Here is a 15,719-nt window from a genome sequence, read left to right on the forward strand (position 1 = left end):
ATTAGCCATAACAGCACAAAAGGAAAGGAGCAGACAAGATAAGGATCTGTCCACTCAAAAGTCAGGGCCAATTGCTGTGATTACCTTGAGCCCTCAGGACACAGATTTGAGGACTGACCCAGAGGTCTTGAAATGAAGAGAATCAAGCTTAGTCTTGATGGACACCATCAGAGATGTCACCTTTAAGCATTTATCGCAGTTACCAGTTTACATTTTTGTAATTTTTTTAGAAATGCTTGTTTCCTAGTAGAATATCTTTCCACTGTATCCTACAGTCAGTGACATCTGATTACTGGTTTCTAGACTTTTGAGACCAGTCTCCTAGGCAGGTGCTGGAGACAACCTCTTCTCAACACTGCTGAGGAGTGTGGGACATCGTCTGTAAACAAGAGACCTTATTCTTGCTGCTCCAGGAACCACTGGAGGCTGTCACTACAACTATGGTCCCTCAGGCTGAGCTCTAGGCCCAACATGTAGTCATGATATCTAGGCCACAAGACTTGGCCCACAGAGCTCTGTACTCTTTCCAGGAAGCTCTTGGGCAACAATGCAAATGAGAACACACCTGAATTTTGACATATTCCCTACCATTCTGCTGTCCTCTCTGAAGCAAAGTCAGGAGTCTCCACAAAAGCCTTCCCTTCTCTATTAAACTATTGCCAATAAATGACTGTGACAAAGCACCAACTGAAGCACATGCCTTGGGAGAACAGGTGGCTCCTGCACTTGGTGCTTAAGGCCAGCAGTGCCTGATTCTGTTCTCAATCCATCCCATGCAATGAGTAGAAACCCCAGGATTGAAGTGGCTTAAACTCTTTGTCACACAATCCAGGACAGTGTAAGGCAGGCAACTCCTGGGCTAGAAGAGTTGGAAACTCCATGAGTCTCATACAGGCATCATGTGTGGACCAACGATATCCATGAGAAAGGGGAACCACCTCTGGAAGCCCTGAGACCCCATCTCAGGTGCTCTTGGCCAAGGTTGGATCATGTCCTTACCTAACCTGTCAATGGGGAGGCAATGAGGGCCCCCAAAGGGCTTAAACAGAGTGGTTACTTTTTAAGCTTGTTATGTAGAATTCAAAAAAGCAGATTCAGTAAAGGTTCTGTGATAGGCTGAAAAAGGGCCCCCCAAAAGACCCACGTCCTATTCCCTGGAACCTGTGAATGTTTCCTCATTTGGCAAAGCCTTTGCAGATGTGATTAAAGTATGGCTCTTGAGATGTGGAGATGATCCTGGATTATCTGGGTGGTCCCTGAATGCAATCACATGTATCCTCACAGAAAGGAGACAGAGGTAGACTTCATATACACAGAGGAGAGGGTGATTTAAGATGGAACAGAGAGATTTGAAAATGTTGGCTCTAAAGATTTGGGTGATGTGATCACAAGCCACCAGAAGCTGGAAGAGGCAGGGAATAAATCCCTCGCGGAGCCTCTGAAAGGAGCTCAGCCCTGCTGACACCTCAAATTCACCTAAGTGTTACGATTTCAGATGTCTGGCCTCCAGAACTGTGAAAGAATACATTTCTGTTGTTTTTAAGCCATCCAATTTGTGTAATTTGGTATCGTAGCCACGGGAAAATAGAACAGCTTCTTCTTAAAAAGGGCCTGGGTAATATACCAAAAAAATTAGCCAGGCATGGCGGTGTGTACCTGTAGTCTCAGCTACTTAGGAAGCTGAAGTGAGAGGATCACTTGAGCCTAGGAGGTGGAGGCTGCAGTGAGCTATGATCATGCCACTGCACTCCAGTGTGGATGACAGAGTGAGATCCTGTCTCAAAAATAAATAAAAAGGTCCTCCAATGTCACCCAACTTAGCCCTTCATAGCTACAACCTTTTTCAGCATTTCTCCTTCCTATATGCCTACTGCCAACTCAGACTCTGCTTTCTAATGATGCTCAGAAATCTGGTATTTAACTAAAGCCAGATTGTGAGAACAGTAATCATAAATGAAACCTCATCTTCCAGGAGAGAACGTTAGGATCTAGCTGACCCTTCATCCTGACTTTCCCAGCCCTCACCCACTCTAAGCCCCATACATTCAACAGCTCAGCGTTTCTCAAAATGCGGTCCGAGGACTGCCTGCATTGAATCACCTGAGGCACTTGTTAAAGATGTAAAGTCTAGGACTGCAACCTCCGCCTCCCAGATTCAGGCGATTCTCCTGCCTCAACCTCCCAAGTAGCTGGGATTACAGGCCCCCGCCATCACACCCAGCTAATTTTTTATATTTTTAGTAGAGACGGGGTTTCACCATGTTGGTCAGGCTGGTCTCAAACTCCTGACCTCAAGTGATCCACCCGTCTCGGCCTCCCAAAGTGCTGGGATTACAGGCGTGAGCCACCATACCCAGCCTGAAATCTGCACTTTTGACAAGCATCCCAGGTGACTGTTAGCACACTGACTCATGACAACCTCCACTATAGAAGGAGCCAGAAGTGATCTAACAATACTTTCCTCCGTGGCTCGATGGCGAAGCCTCTGACCCTGGGCCAAGTGCTAAACTTTTCTGAGGAAAGCTACTGCCATGGCCCCTGGTACTGGGTGCTTGTGATGAATGTCAGGCAGAGCTCATAAGGAAACCAAAAGAGTCCTGTCCCCTCACGCCTTTCATGCTGCAAAACAGCTGCAAAGGCATTCCAGGAGTTGAGGACCACAAATTCTTTTGAGAATATGAGTCACCATTAGGCAATTCATGTTAATTCTTTAATTAAAAAGACCCCCACTAAACAATAATAGTTTACAAATGCGTGTACCTTTTGATCCTGCAATTCCACTTTTGGGAATTTATCCTAGAGATACACTTTATGCTTGCACATTTGTACAAGATTATTCACTGCAGAGCTGATTGTCATTGCAAAAGATTAGAAAGAATCCAAATGTTCATCATTGTGGAACTGGTGAAATAAATTATAACACATTTATATAATGAAAAAAATGAAGAAATGGCATATGAATTGATATGAAATGTCTCCAAGATAGATTGTTAAGGGAAAAAAGCAAGGTGCAGAACATGTGTATAACATGCTAACTTTTGTGTATAAAGAGAGAATGTGAGACTCTACATTCCCATTTGCTTGTATATCCATAAAGAAATGCTGGATGTATGGATGAGAACAGTGGTTACCTCTAGGCCAGGGTACACAGGAACTGAGCAGGTGAAGAATAAGGATTGGAGGGAGACTTTTCACTCTATATATCTTTTGGGTGTGGAACTACGTGAGTGTATTATTTATTCAAAAATAAATAATACAATAAAATATAAAACATACACTTATTGTGGCCCTCTGCACAAGCAATCTGGTTGTGGATGAGTTCTAGTTCTCCACACCTGGGAGTCTTGGTGTCCCCTGCTAGTCTTAGTACCTGTGTAGAGCTCTTCAGACTGGGTGTTGTGTTGTAGAGGCTGGCACCATTCCTTATGTCACCCTGGGTGAGACGTGGTCCTCAGAATCCAGATTTCCTTTTTTGTCTTTTTCCTTCTTCCACATGTTCTAAGAAAACGTCGATTTCTGGCCAGGCATGGTGGCTCACGCCTGTAATACCAGCACTTTGGGGGGCTGAGACGGGTGGATCACAAGGTCAGGTGTTCGAGACCAGCCTGGCCAACATGGTGAAACCCTGTCTCCAGCAAAAATACAAAAAATAGCTGGGTGTGGTGGTACATGCCTGTAATCCCAGCTACTCAGGAGGCCGAGGCAGGAGAATTGCTTGAACTCGGGAGGCAGAGGTTGCAGTGAGCCAAGATTGTGCCACTGGACTCCAGCCTGGGTGACAGGGCGAGACTCCGCTCAAAAAAAAAAAAAAAAAAAACTAAAAAAAAATGTAGATTTCCATTGTCCAAAGTGACAGCGGGAGGATGGGCCTTGAGTTTCTCAGGTTGGAGAAGCAGCCCCACGAAGGTTCTGGGCTTGGGTCCACTGTGCATGGGACAGCTCCAAAAGAGGAAGGTCCCAGAGCTGCATCTAGTAGTGAGGCATCAGCTGCTCCCGGCTCATGAGGGAGGAGTGGTGGTAGCGATCCCGAGTGGCAAAGTCTGCATTCTCCTGGGTGAGCTGAGTCATCTCCATGTCAACCTTAGCCAGGGACGGCGCCAAGATGATCTGCTCCTGAGGGGACCGCAAGCTCCTGCAGTGAGAGAGACACAGAGGATGGTGAGAAGGACAGAACAGAGACTGAACAGTAGAGGTGAGTCTACTGGGCATAAAGAAATTATTTGTAAACACACATGTATTTAAATGTCTAAAACATAATTGTTGAAAGGTATATGTACAAGTAGATATGAACTCAAAGCATGAGAAATACAAAGTATCAAATAAAATAAAAAGAGAGAGTGATATTTACCCTCCCTAAGTAGAAAAGTATAAAGCTGTACCTACCTGATAGGAAATAACCAACAAAGAGAGGTTTTGCCTTCCAAGTGGTATCATGTTGGGGCTCTGTAGCTTTTCTTTGCTTTTTTTGTCAAAAATAATGGAATGAAGAGGCTGGAAAATTGACAAGAGTAGAAAGAGAAAATTCTCGTAGATGTATTGAAAAGAAAGTTGAATAAGGAGTGATTTCAACAGCTAAGGCTCACACAGCAAGCAGCTAAGAGGGACTGCAAAGGCTTTTGACACCAAGGTGGCCTCAAGTGAAGAGCAAGTCCCATATGGATTCCACTGTCACTGGAGTCTCTGCATACAGTTTCGGTTGGGATAAACTGGGAAAGAAAAATGTTAGGGATGCATAGGGAAAGTGCTAAGAGGAAGAAAGGAGTGAGGAAAGCTCAGGCTGGCTGCCCGGGCAGCTGCTACAGAAGGCAGACCCAGTCACAGCTCTGTCCCTAATCAGCTAGGTGGCCTCCAGAAGCCTCTTTACCTTCTTTTGTCTCTATTTTCTCATCTTCCCAGGTCTCTTCCAGTTCCTATAGTCTGTGTTAGGTCCTTAAGTCATACCTTAGACATGGATTTCCTCTTAAAATTTTTACTCTAAAAGAATCATCTACTTTATGAGTAGTAAGGTTCAATTGTTTGAATATGGAATATATTTGAGAGTTGCGAAAAGGTAGAAATCTAATGTTATAGATCTGTGGAACTTAAACAGAAAGTTTCAACGGACTCTGGCCAAATGTCCTGCTATAGAAGTTCAAATCACATGACTATGGCATTACAGCCAGTTGTTGAGAACATGTATAAATTATATAGGTCTCTGAGGGTTCTTGAGAATTGAACTAACTTCTATAAAGGCTGAATCTCCAAAAAGGTTAGGAGGTGACAAAAACGTCATACCAGTCAATATGTAAGTGTTTTTGCTAATGCTTTTGTTTTGATTTTTTAGGTGAAACCATTACATTCTTCTGAGTCTGGAGAAGTAAAATACTTCACTCTCTAGTCTAGAATGACTTTCGAATCCTCATTTGGACAGTTGCTAGTGCTTCAAGAAACAAAGACTTCTCAACAATAGGCTCAACTTCACATAGTTTATGGGAATTGTAGGCATAACAGAGGAAGTAACCTAGCCAAATTCTTCTGCCAAAACACATCCTACATTCTTCTTCTTCTTTGGTTTTGAAGAGCATTTTGGGGGTTATAGTTGGGGACTGGGAGGGGAACTCAAAACTACAAAGCAGAAACACAGCTACCAATCTCTATTTTTATTTTTTATTTTAATTATTTGAGACAGAGTCTCGTTCTATCGCCCAGGCTGGAGTGCAGTGGTTGATCTCAGCTTACTGCAACCTCTGCCTCCCAGGTTCAAGCAATTCTCATGCCTCAGCCTCCCAAGTAGCTGGGATTACAGGTGTGCACCACCACACCCAGCTAACTTTTGTATTTTTAGTAGAGATGGTGTTTTGCCATGTTGCCAAGGCTGGTCTCGAACTCCTGGCCTAAGTGATCCGCCTGCCTCAGCCTCCCAAAGTGCTGAGATTACAGGTATAAGCCAGTGCATCTGGCTAATCTCTATTTTAAAATAAATCACCATTTTTTGGTTCTTTTTTTTTTTGAGACATGGTCTCACTCTGTTGCTCAGACTGGAGTGCAATGGTGTGATCTCAGCTTACTGAAACCTCCGCCTCCCGGGTTCAAGTGATTCTCCTGCCTCAGCCTCCTCAGTACCTGGGACTATAGGCACCTGCCACATGCCTGGTGACCGAGTTTTGCCATGTTGGCCAGGCTGGTCTTGAACTCCTGACCTCGGTGATCTACCCGCCTCAGCCTCTCAAAATCCTGGGGTTACATGTGTGAGCCACTGCGCCCAGCCTTTCTTGGTTCTTTCAACCTCCTCAATAACCAACCCAAAATATCACCCAGCAGCCATGGTGAGGCCAATAAGTTTGAGGTTGACTTAGCTGAGGCCTCTGCCACCCACCTCACAGCCCACAGAGCCTGGTGTTTGTGTTATGAATGGTGTGGACTGATTCTACTCCAACCAAAGTACTGTCCTTTTCTAAGAATAATCTCCCCCTAGTACATTCTTCTTTCTACATAGCACTGCTGTGACCTCCAAGGTGAAATCCTAGGAATTCAGAGTACAACATAAGGACTGGTGACCTCCTGTGGCATTTTTAGGTTTTAAAACCAGAAATGACTAAAAATATTCCTGTAAATCAGGCAAGGCAAAAAAATAGTCTCACCCACACACCACTTGCAGCTCCAGAATCTGTAGGCAGTTTTACACAGAATCTATTCCCATTTAAACTCTACTCTTTCTCAGGACTGGGTTGTAGGGGAGAAGAGATCAGTGAAGTGCTGTGACCTGGCTCACCCAACCTTGTGCATCGGACAGGACAAGAGGCAGAAAGATCACTCACCCTCTCTGCAGTTCCACATGAGACATTGAGCCCAGCTGGCCCAAGTAAGCAGATGACAGAGTGCTCCCCATGCACCCCAGCCTCCATCCCTGGGCCCTCTCCCTGCTGGTTTCTATAGCCCTTGCTGCTGCTTCTTGTCATCCCAAGCTCCAGCACGAAGGCTTTATTTCTTGTGCCTTCTTGAATAGTTCGGCAATTGTTTGAGAAGATTTGTCTTAAAAAGGATTCTTGGGAATGGAGAGTGTTTAATGGGCATGGTGATGATAGCACAGCAATGTGAATGTCCTTAATGCCATTGAACTGCACACTGCACGTAAACATGGCTAAGATGGTACATATCATGTTACATGTATTTCACTTTTTTTTTTTTTTTTTTGAGATGGAGTCTCACTTTGTTGACTAGGCTGAAGATCAGTGGCACGATCTCGGCTCACTGCAACCTCTGCCTCTTGGGTTCAAGTGATTCTCCTGCCTCAGCCTCCCTAGAAATTGAGATTACAGGCAAGCCACCATGCCCAGCTCATTTTTATATTTTTAGTACAGATGGGGTTTCACTGTGTTAGCGAGGCTGGTCTTGAACTGCCGACCTCAGGTGATCTGCCCACCTCGGCCTCCCAAAGTGCTGAGATTACAGGTGTGAGCCACCACGCCCCGCCCTATTTTACCATAATTTTTAAAATGAGGGGAAAAAAGGATTATGAAGTTACATCTGGGATCAATGGGAAAGGATCCCATGATCCACTAGCAATGTCTGGACATGGAGGGTGGAAATATTAGCAAGTACAACCCAGACATCTAGAGTCTCAAAAACAAACCAACAAAATGCAACCAAATGAACACTTGGTTGGGTTCTGCCTGGAATTTCCTAGCCTGCAGCTCTAGCTCCTCACTAATATTGAAAGGGGATGGAAGGGTGGGTGTAATTCCCCAGAATCCCAGGGCCTTAAAAGGTAAGAAGCAGTGGCACTGCAAGAGTGGAGGAGGAGTGAGATTAGGGCACATGTGAAATATGCCTTCTCTATGAGGCTTCTATTTCTCAGGAAAGTTTTTTTCCCCTTTCCTGTATATCTGACCATGGAGGTCCCACGGAAATCCTCCAGGATCTCCACTTTATTTCTATACTTGGCCTCTGCACTGTCCCCAACCTAGTCATGTCAACTACGTCTGACTCAGATGGAAGAATATGCATCCTGGCGTTACATTTCCCTTAGGCTTTAATCTTGTGTGTGATTATGCGTTGATGTTAATGTGTCTTAGACTGTAAACTCATTGAGAGTAGTGACTTATCACCCCAGCAACCAGATTCTAAATAAAGCCTCTGTTCTTGATGGCTGAGGATAAGAAGGGAAGAGGACATGAGCCTAGAGGAAGCTTCTGATGAGCCGAATCTGGGGGCTGAGTGTGGTGGAGTGCAGACAAGAGCAACATCTGAGTCTCCCAGAGGTGCCCAGTTGTTAGGTTCTCATGCCACAATCCAGGCCCAAGCCCAGCCCAGCCAGGAATGGGACACCCTTGGCACCTCCCAGGACTCTGGACACTCATCCATTCTGATACTGGCTCCAAGTTGGCACAGACCTGCAGGAGGGGAGCAGCAGAGACCTCATCCACCGGAAAAAGCTGAAGTTGGAGGCTGATCCTGCAGGGAAGACATATACATAACCATTTTTGAAGGTTCTACATATGCATCTAGAAGCTCAGTTTTAATAGGGTGAATGCATACCCCAATACACACACACGCACAGAATTAACACAAATGTTTTCCTTTTTCAGTCTAACCAAATAATAGTCATTGTAATCCTCCAGGACAGCAGCCTGCTAAGGACTTTTACTCATGTGAATCTTTCAAAAATTTATTTCCAAACTCCAAAATCACTCCCAAAAAACTGGATAAAGTGCTACAAAGACAAATGCAGAAGACTTGCTAACTTTAGTCTTAAGAATTAAAAATCTTTGATAAATTTTTTAAGATTCATACGGAGGAGTGTTGAATACACGCTATAAAATTTTCTACTAGACCATATACTGAGAATAGGGAACATGTCTTTTTCATCCTATAATCATCACAGTACCTCACAGGATCTGGCACTTAAGAATTTTTTAACAGGTGTTAAGTGAATCAAATAGTTCCACATGTAGAAATGTTAGAGCTGAAGTTTGAAGTGACGTTGTTGTTGATTCTAGCCAAATAATCCTCACATCAAACACACTGATTTGAATAGGGTTTATCAATTGAAAAAAATCCATTCCTCCTTTGGTGTAGGTTTAAAAAAATTCACATAGTAAATTATATATAACTTTGGAGAAACAAATCAAATGTGATTTTAGAAAATGCTTTTCTAAATTATACATATATATAATTGAAAATTGATTGATTAGATAATGTTCAATATATGATCAGGAAAATAGCATTATTTTAAGAGGCTTATATAAGAATCTCCACAAATATCAACAGTATGCAGCTGATAACGTGTTTCCTCAATATCATTTAGGCCCATATGGCTAAAGGGAAGACAAATCTTAGATCTGCATTTGCAATTGCAAAGAGAAGATTTCTAATACATTTTGAGATTGTCAGAAGGAAGAAAATAAACATAAACATTTTATTAACTCACCCTACTTAAGTGTGATAATTTAGATTCTAAATTATTTGAATTTTAGATGGACATTGGCCTGAAATTTGATTTCATGTTTTCCTATGAATAGATTTCTAGGAAATAATTGAAATTTCTTAAGATCAAACGACTTTTTAAGAAATAAAGAAGCAATCACTGAAGTAATCATTGTTAATTAAAATATATTCTATCCATGAAGTCAGCTAACATAAGGACCTCTTCTTAACATTACTGTTTTTCTAAATCATTATTTTTAATACTTATGTGACTTAAAATGTTTGAAGTGCATTTCTTTCAAAGTGTTTGAAGTGCATCAGACTATTCTAATTCTGAAGAACCTTTTTTTTTTTTGAGTCGGAGTCTCACTCTGTTGCCCAGGCTGGAGTGCAATGGCTTGATCTCGGCTCACTGCAACCTCCGCCTACTGGGTTCAAGCAATTCTCCTGCCTCAGCCTCCTGAGTAGCTGGGATTACAGGCACCTGCCACCATGCCCGGCTAATTTTTGTATTTTTAGTAGAGATGGGGTTTCACCATATTGGCCAGGCTGGTCTTGAACTCCTGACCTCGTGATCTGCCTGCCTCAGCCTCCCAAAGTGCTGGGATTACAGGCGTGAGCCACCTCGCCTGGCAAACCTTTTTTTTTTTTTTTTTTTTTTTTTTATTTTGCCTAAATAGTTATGGGCTATTTGATTTAGTTAGTAGTTGTAACAAGTTGCTTTATTTTAAATCAGAGCATCATAGGATTTTGCTGAAAAGGGTTCTCTAATGTATTTTTAAACAGCTTTATTATTAAGGAATAATTGATATGCAATAGACTGTGTATTGACTATATTTTCTTGTTTTCTATATTCTGGATGCCCTGGCATTTTGGATCTTGATCCTGGAGGGTCTAGCTAATTCCTAGATACTGAATAGCAAACAATTCTCCAGTGGGTGGGCTTTTGATATAAAACCAACCAATCCAGGGCCCTCCCCTTAATGTAGTTCTTTATCTAACTCTCCCACACCAAGCCAGTATTACCCCTGCCCTAAATCACACCAGGACGAGACAACTATAGTTCATCCCTGTAGCCCAGAGTCTGCTAAAATTACTCGAATTATTCAATCCTAGCCTTATGCAGTGTACCTACCCTGCCTTGCTCATTCTTTTCCACAAAAACCCAAAAAAGGCTCTAGGCCATGATCTCCCCTCTTCCTCTTCTGCCCCATGACTAACCCTGGTCCATCCCCACGTGGCCCTGCATGGCATGCCAAGCCTCCTGTTTCTAACGATCTTCCTCCTTCATGACAGTCATTTCCAGGTCTGTGTGTTTTACCACACCTGACTAAAACAAATCCTGGGTACATCTGCAGAACAAACTGCATGTAAAGACAGTCCATGACTTACAATTATTCTTTACGATTGGTTTATCAGGACATAATCCCATCATTAAATCAAGGAGTGTCATATTTAAAGTATACAATTTGGTCTGTGTGTGTATATGTGTATATATATATATATATACACACATCCAACCATGTGTACACTGTGAAACCATCACACAAGCAAGATAATGAACGTGTCTAGCACCTCCAAAAGTTTCCTCAAGCCACTTCATAAGATCTCTCTCCCATGTATCCTTACTCCACTCCCATTCAAAAGTATCCACTGATCGGCTGTAACTATAAATTAAACCCAGCCTTAAAAGTATTTTTTGAAGGTCAGAAGTCCTTAATTTTTATAAAGTCCAATTTATAAATGTTTTCATGCTTTTGTTGTATTTAAGAAATCTTTGCTAACTCACAGTTGCATAGGTTTTTCTCTTACATTTCCTTCTAGAAATTTTATAGGTTTAGGTTTCACGTTTAGTTCTAATATCCATTTTGAGTTATATTTTTACATGGTATGATATATAGATGGAAGTCTACTTTCTGCATATGGCTGTCTGGTTGTTTCAGTGCCATTTGTTGAAAGACTATTCTTTCCTCCCACTGAATTACCTCTGAATCTTTTTCAAAAATCAGTTGACCATATATGTGTGGGTCAGTTTCTGAATCCTCTACTCTGTCCATTGATTCACTTGTCTAGCTCTTCCACATTACACTGTCTTGATGACTTTAGCTTTAAAATCAGTCTTGAAATCAGGAAGTGCAAGTCTTACAACCTTATTCTTCTTTTACAAAATTGGTTGGGCTATTAGGTCCTTTGCATTTCCATATAAATATTTTAGAATCTGATTGACAATTTCTATAAAAAGGCAGCTGAGATTTTTGACTGGGATTATGTTAAATCTATATACAAATTGAGGGATAATTAAAATTTTAAGAATATTAAGTCTTCCAATTCATGAACGTAGTATATCTCTTCACTTATTTCTTTAATTTACTCTTTCATTTTTTTTCAGAAATGCTTTGTAGTTTCCTTTTCTCATCTGTAAATATGGTGAATTACATTGATAAACTTCAAATGCTAAATGAACCTTGCATTCCTGGAATAAACCCACTTGATCATGGTGTGTTATTCTTTTTACATATTATTGCATTCAATTTGTTAAAATTTTGTTAAGAATTTTTGCATCTATATTCATGAGATATGTTAGTCTACAGTTTTCCAAAGAGGTTGTATAGAATTAGTATTTTTTCTTCCTTAAAGGTTTGGTTGAATTTATTAGTAAAGCATAGGCAGAGGCTTTTCTCTCTGGTAAGGTTTTTAATGACCAGTTTAATGTCTTTAATAGATTACCTGAATAGCCCCATATCTATTTCTTCTTGAGTGAACTTTGATAGTTTGTATCTTTCAAGGAATTTGTCCAATTCATCTAAGTTGTCAATTTATCAAGAGAAAGTTGTTTATATTATTCCTTCATTTCACTTTTAATATCTATAGGATTTCTAATGATGTCATCTCACTCATTCGTTGTATCAGTAATTTGTGCTTCTTCTTTTATTCTGATCAGTCTGGCTAGAGGTTTATCAATTTTACTGATCTTCTCACATAATCAGTTTTTGCTTCATTTGCATTCTCTATTTTTTTCTGTTTTACATTTTATTAATTTCTACTCTGATCTATTCTGATTTATTATTTCCTTTTTTCTTCTTACTTTGGTTTAATTTGCTCTTCTTTTTCTAGTTTCTTAGGTTGGATGTTGGGATCATTGATTTGCACATGCTCTTCTTTTCTAATGTAAGCATTTGATGATATAAATTTCCCTTAGCTACATCCCACAATTTTGCTGTTCCATTTTCACTTTTATTCAGTTCAAAATACTTTGTAATTTCACTCTGCTTTCCTCTTTGAATAATGGATTATTTATTTTCTGTATTTTAATTAGGGTTATGTAATATTCTTTAGTTTCTAAATATTTGGGGATTTTCTTTCCTTTTTTTAATTTTTTTATTTAGGAGACAGAGTCTTGTTATTTTGCCCAGGCTAGCCTCAAACTCCTGGCCTCAAGCAATTCTCCTGCCTTAGCCTCCAAAGTAGCTGAGACAACAAGTGTGTGCCAAATGTGCCTGGCTTATTCAAGGATTTTCTGATATTTTTCTGTTATTTATTTCTAATTACTCCCCGCTCCGGTCAAAGAGCATACTCTGTTCCTGAATTGACTTGAATACTTTTAAATTTATTGAAATATTTTTTATGTACTAGAATATAGTCTCTCCTGGTAAATGTTTCATGTATAATTGAAAAGAACATATATTCTGCTGTTTTGGGGTAGAATGTTCTCTAACTGTTAATTAGGCCAGGTTTGTTGATAGTGTTATTCAAGTCTTCTATAGACTTACTGATTGTATACTTTATCAATTATTGGGAAAGAGGTATTGAAATCTCTGACTACGGTTGTGAACTTTTCTATTTATTCTTGTAGTTCTATCAGGTTTTGGTTTGTGTATTTCAAAGCTGTGTTTTTAAGTGCATAAACGTTAAGGTTTGTTATGTCTTACTGATGTGTTTTTCCCTTCAGCTTCATGAAATGACCCTCTTTATCCCTGTAATATTCTTTTCTCCAAACTCTACTTTGCCTAATGTTAATATAGCTACCCTGGCTTTGTTTTTCATTAGTGTTAGCCTGATGTATCTTTTTCCATCCTTTTAACATGTTTGTGTCTTTACATTTAAAGGAGGATTCTTGTAGGCAGCATATAGTTGGGTCATGCTTTTTCATTCAATCTGACAATCTTTGGCATTCAATTAGGGTGTTTAGACCACCCATATCTAGTGTGATTATTGATATGGCTGGGATTACATATACATAAACCATCTTGTTATTTGTTTTTTGTTTGTCTCATTTGTCCTTTATTATCTTTTTCTTCTTTTTCTGACTTATTTTGATTGAGTACTTTTATCTCCTTTATTGGCTTAACTATAACTGTTGTGTTATCTTACGTTGCTTTAGGGTTTATAGTATGCATTTTAAACTTACCACCATCTATCATCAAGTGATGTTATAGTATTTAACAAAGTATAAGAAACTTACAACAGTATACGTTCTTTTCACTCCTAGCTGTTGGACTATTGTTATCCATTTTGCTTCTACATATCTTATAAACCTCACACTAAGTTATTATTTTTATTGGTAATCATTCACGTGCTTGTCACAGTTCCCCTCCAAGACTATAAATTATTTGAAAATGGGATTCACATCTGAATCAGTGTTGGCATTCAATTGATATTCAAAACCTTTTTTTTTTCCAATGAATGGTAAAGAGAATGAGGGAACCAGTGGCAAAATGGCTCTGCTGCTTACCAAGGCGAAGCCCTGGACTAGCCCGGCCGATGTAGAAATACACGATGGCAGCAACACCCATGTTAACCAGGGTATACACCCACTGTATCACAAACATGATGAGAAGGGACCCAACAGCCTGTGAAAACAGAGTAGGAAGAGCAAATCACCTAATGGCTTTCTACATGGTAAGCAAGCCACAAGGCTAATGTCTTCAGCAACAACATTCCCTCTCATCAACTTCCGATCACTGTAAAAGTCTGAATTGAAGTTTATGAATAATTCAAAAAACCTCACTTAAGCAGATATTTGGGCAGATACCCTCTGAAAATAACTCTTTAATTAAAACTATCAACTAGATATTCTATCTTATCTCCTTGTCCCATCCTTCCCTATAAGAAACAAATTAGGATGAAAGTATGATAACTTAGTGTACCTTAAAATTTGGTAACCCAGAAGTTATCATAGACAATTATTTAAAAAGGAAATTATTGATTAAAATAAGCGGTTCATTAAATGTAATCTTGCTATATGTAGTCTCATCTAAATTCTAATAAAACAGGCAAATCACATTGCTTCTAATTAGGCCCTCCATCTTTCCTCCCCCTCAGCCCAAGATCACACATGTGTCCACCTGAACTCTGTCCCAAGAACAACTGAGATCAAGATGAAGTTACTTACCCCCAACAGGGAGACCCAGGGGTTGCACATGTGGGTATAGAAAGAAGTTGATCTTCTCCAGACATCTTGTTCTTGGAGCCTGGACTTCAGGAAGAAATCTAAAAAATAGCCAAAGATTTGGCTGCCAAATTGCTATCAACTCTCTACTGTTTTTTAGGAGAAAATACCTATGAGCTCCTCTTCCCCAATTTTGTAACTTAGCCTAAAAGACATCTCCCAGGGCTTGCTCTTGGAGAAGGCAGAAAGAAGTGTTTATGGCCTCCCACCAGCCAAGGATCTGAGAAAGAAAGGGAAGAGAGACACAGAGTGGAGAGGAAGGTCCTCTGATGCCCAAGGCACATCTGTCCAGATATGTCATCTGGGGGAATTGGAAACTCAGCTTTCCCCTCTTTTTCAGATGTAAGAGGTTAGAGTGGGAGAACTAGACATCTGGTATTCTTGGCTCCCAGGTGTGACCACTGGGACTGCTGGGGCAGGTTGGGTTTTGTCTAATGAGATGATCTTTGCTACCTTCTGACTCTGAAAGTTAGCTCATGTTAGAGCTGTCTCAGGTATCAACCAGAAACTGATGAAGGAGAAAGATGGAGGCAGAACAGCTCCTCTGATTCCTTCCTCTGGCAATTGAAATGGCTGAGGGGAAAGGGGCCCAGCAATAAACAAATGCATGATCCTGCCTCATCCTTTCAGGCACAACAGGGCTTCTCAGAGCTATGTCATATTCTATTCAGCTCTGCATTCTCAGTTTACAGCTGGTTCCAGAAGCGCTCAATTTAAAAATAATAATAATTTTTTAATGTCAGAGTAGTGAAGTTTGGGCTTTTAGTGTAAGCCTCACCCAAATAGTGTACACTGTAGCCATTAGGCAATTTCTTATCTCTCAATCCCACCTTCCTACCTTTCCAAGTCTCCAATGTCTATTACT

General features: G+C 40.6%; 1 protein-coding gene across 1 annotated transcript in view; it reads right to left on the minus strand.

The window, feature by feature from the left end:
- Positions 1 to 3,205: 3,205 nt before the first annotated feature.
- The window catches only part of SLC12A8 (solute carrier family 12 member 8), a 134,716-nt gene continuing 122,202 nt past the window's right edge, over positions 3,206 to 15,719 (minus strand). Inside the window, exons 11-14 of the mRNA XM_030801979.1 lie at positions 14,798 to 14,895; positions 14,138 to 14,255; positions 8,373 to 8,433; positions 3,206 to 4,132 (exon numbers count right to left, since the gene is read on the minus strand). Coding sequence (XP_030657839.1) covers positions 3,970 to 4,132; positions 8,373 to 8,433; positions 14,138 to 14,255; positions 14,798 to 14,895 — 440 coding nt within the window. The 3' untranslated portion in view covers positions 3,206 to 3,969. The remainder of the gene's footprint in view (positions 4,133 to 8,372; positions 8,434 to 14,137; positions 14,256 to 14,797; positions 14,896 to 15,719) is intronic.

The sequence above is a fragment of the Nomascus leucogenys genome, chromosome 21, assembly GCF_006542625.1.
Source record: "Nomascus leucogenys isolate Asia chromosome 21, Asia_NLE_v1, whole genome shotgun sequence".
NCBI classification, from domain to species: domain Eukaryota; kingdom Metazoa; phylum Chordata; class Mammalia; order Primates; family Hylobatidae; genus Nomascus; species Nomascus leucogenys.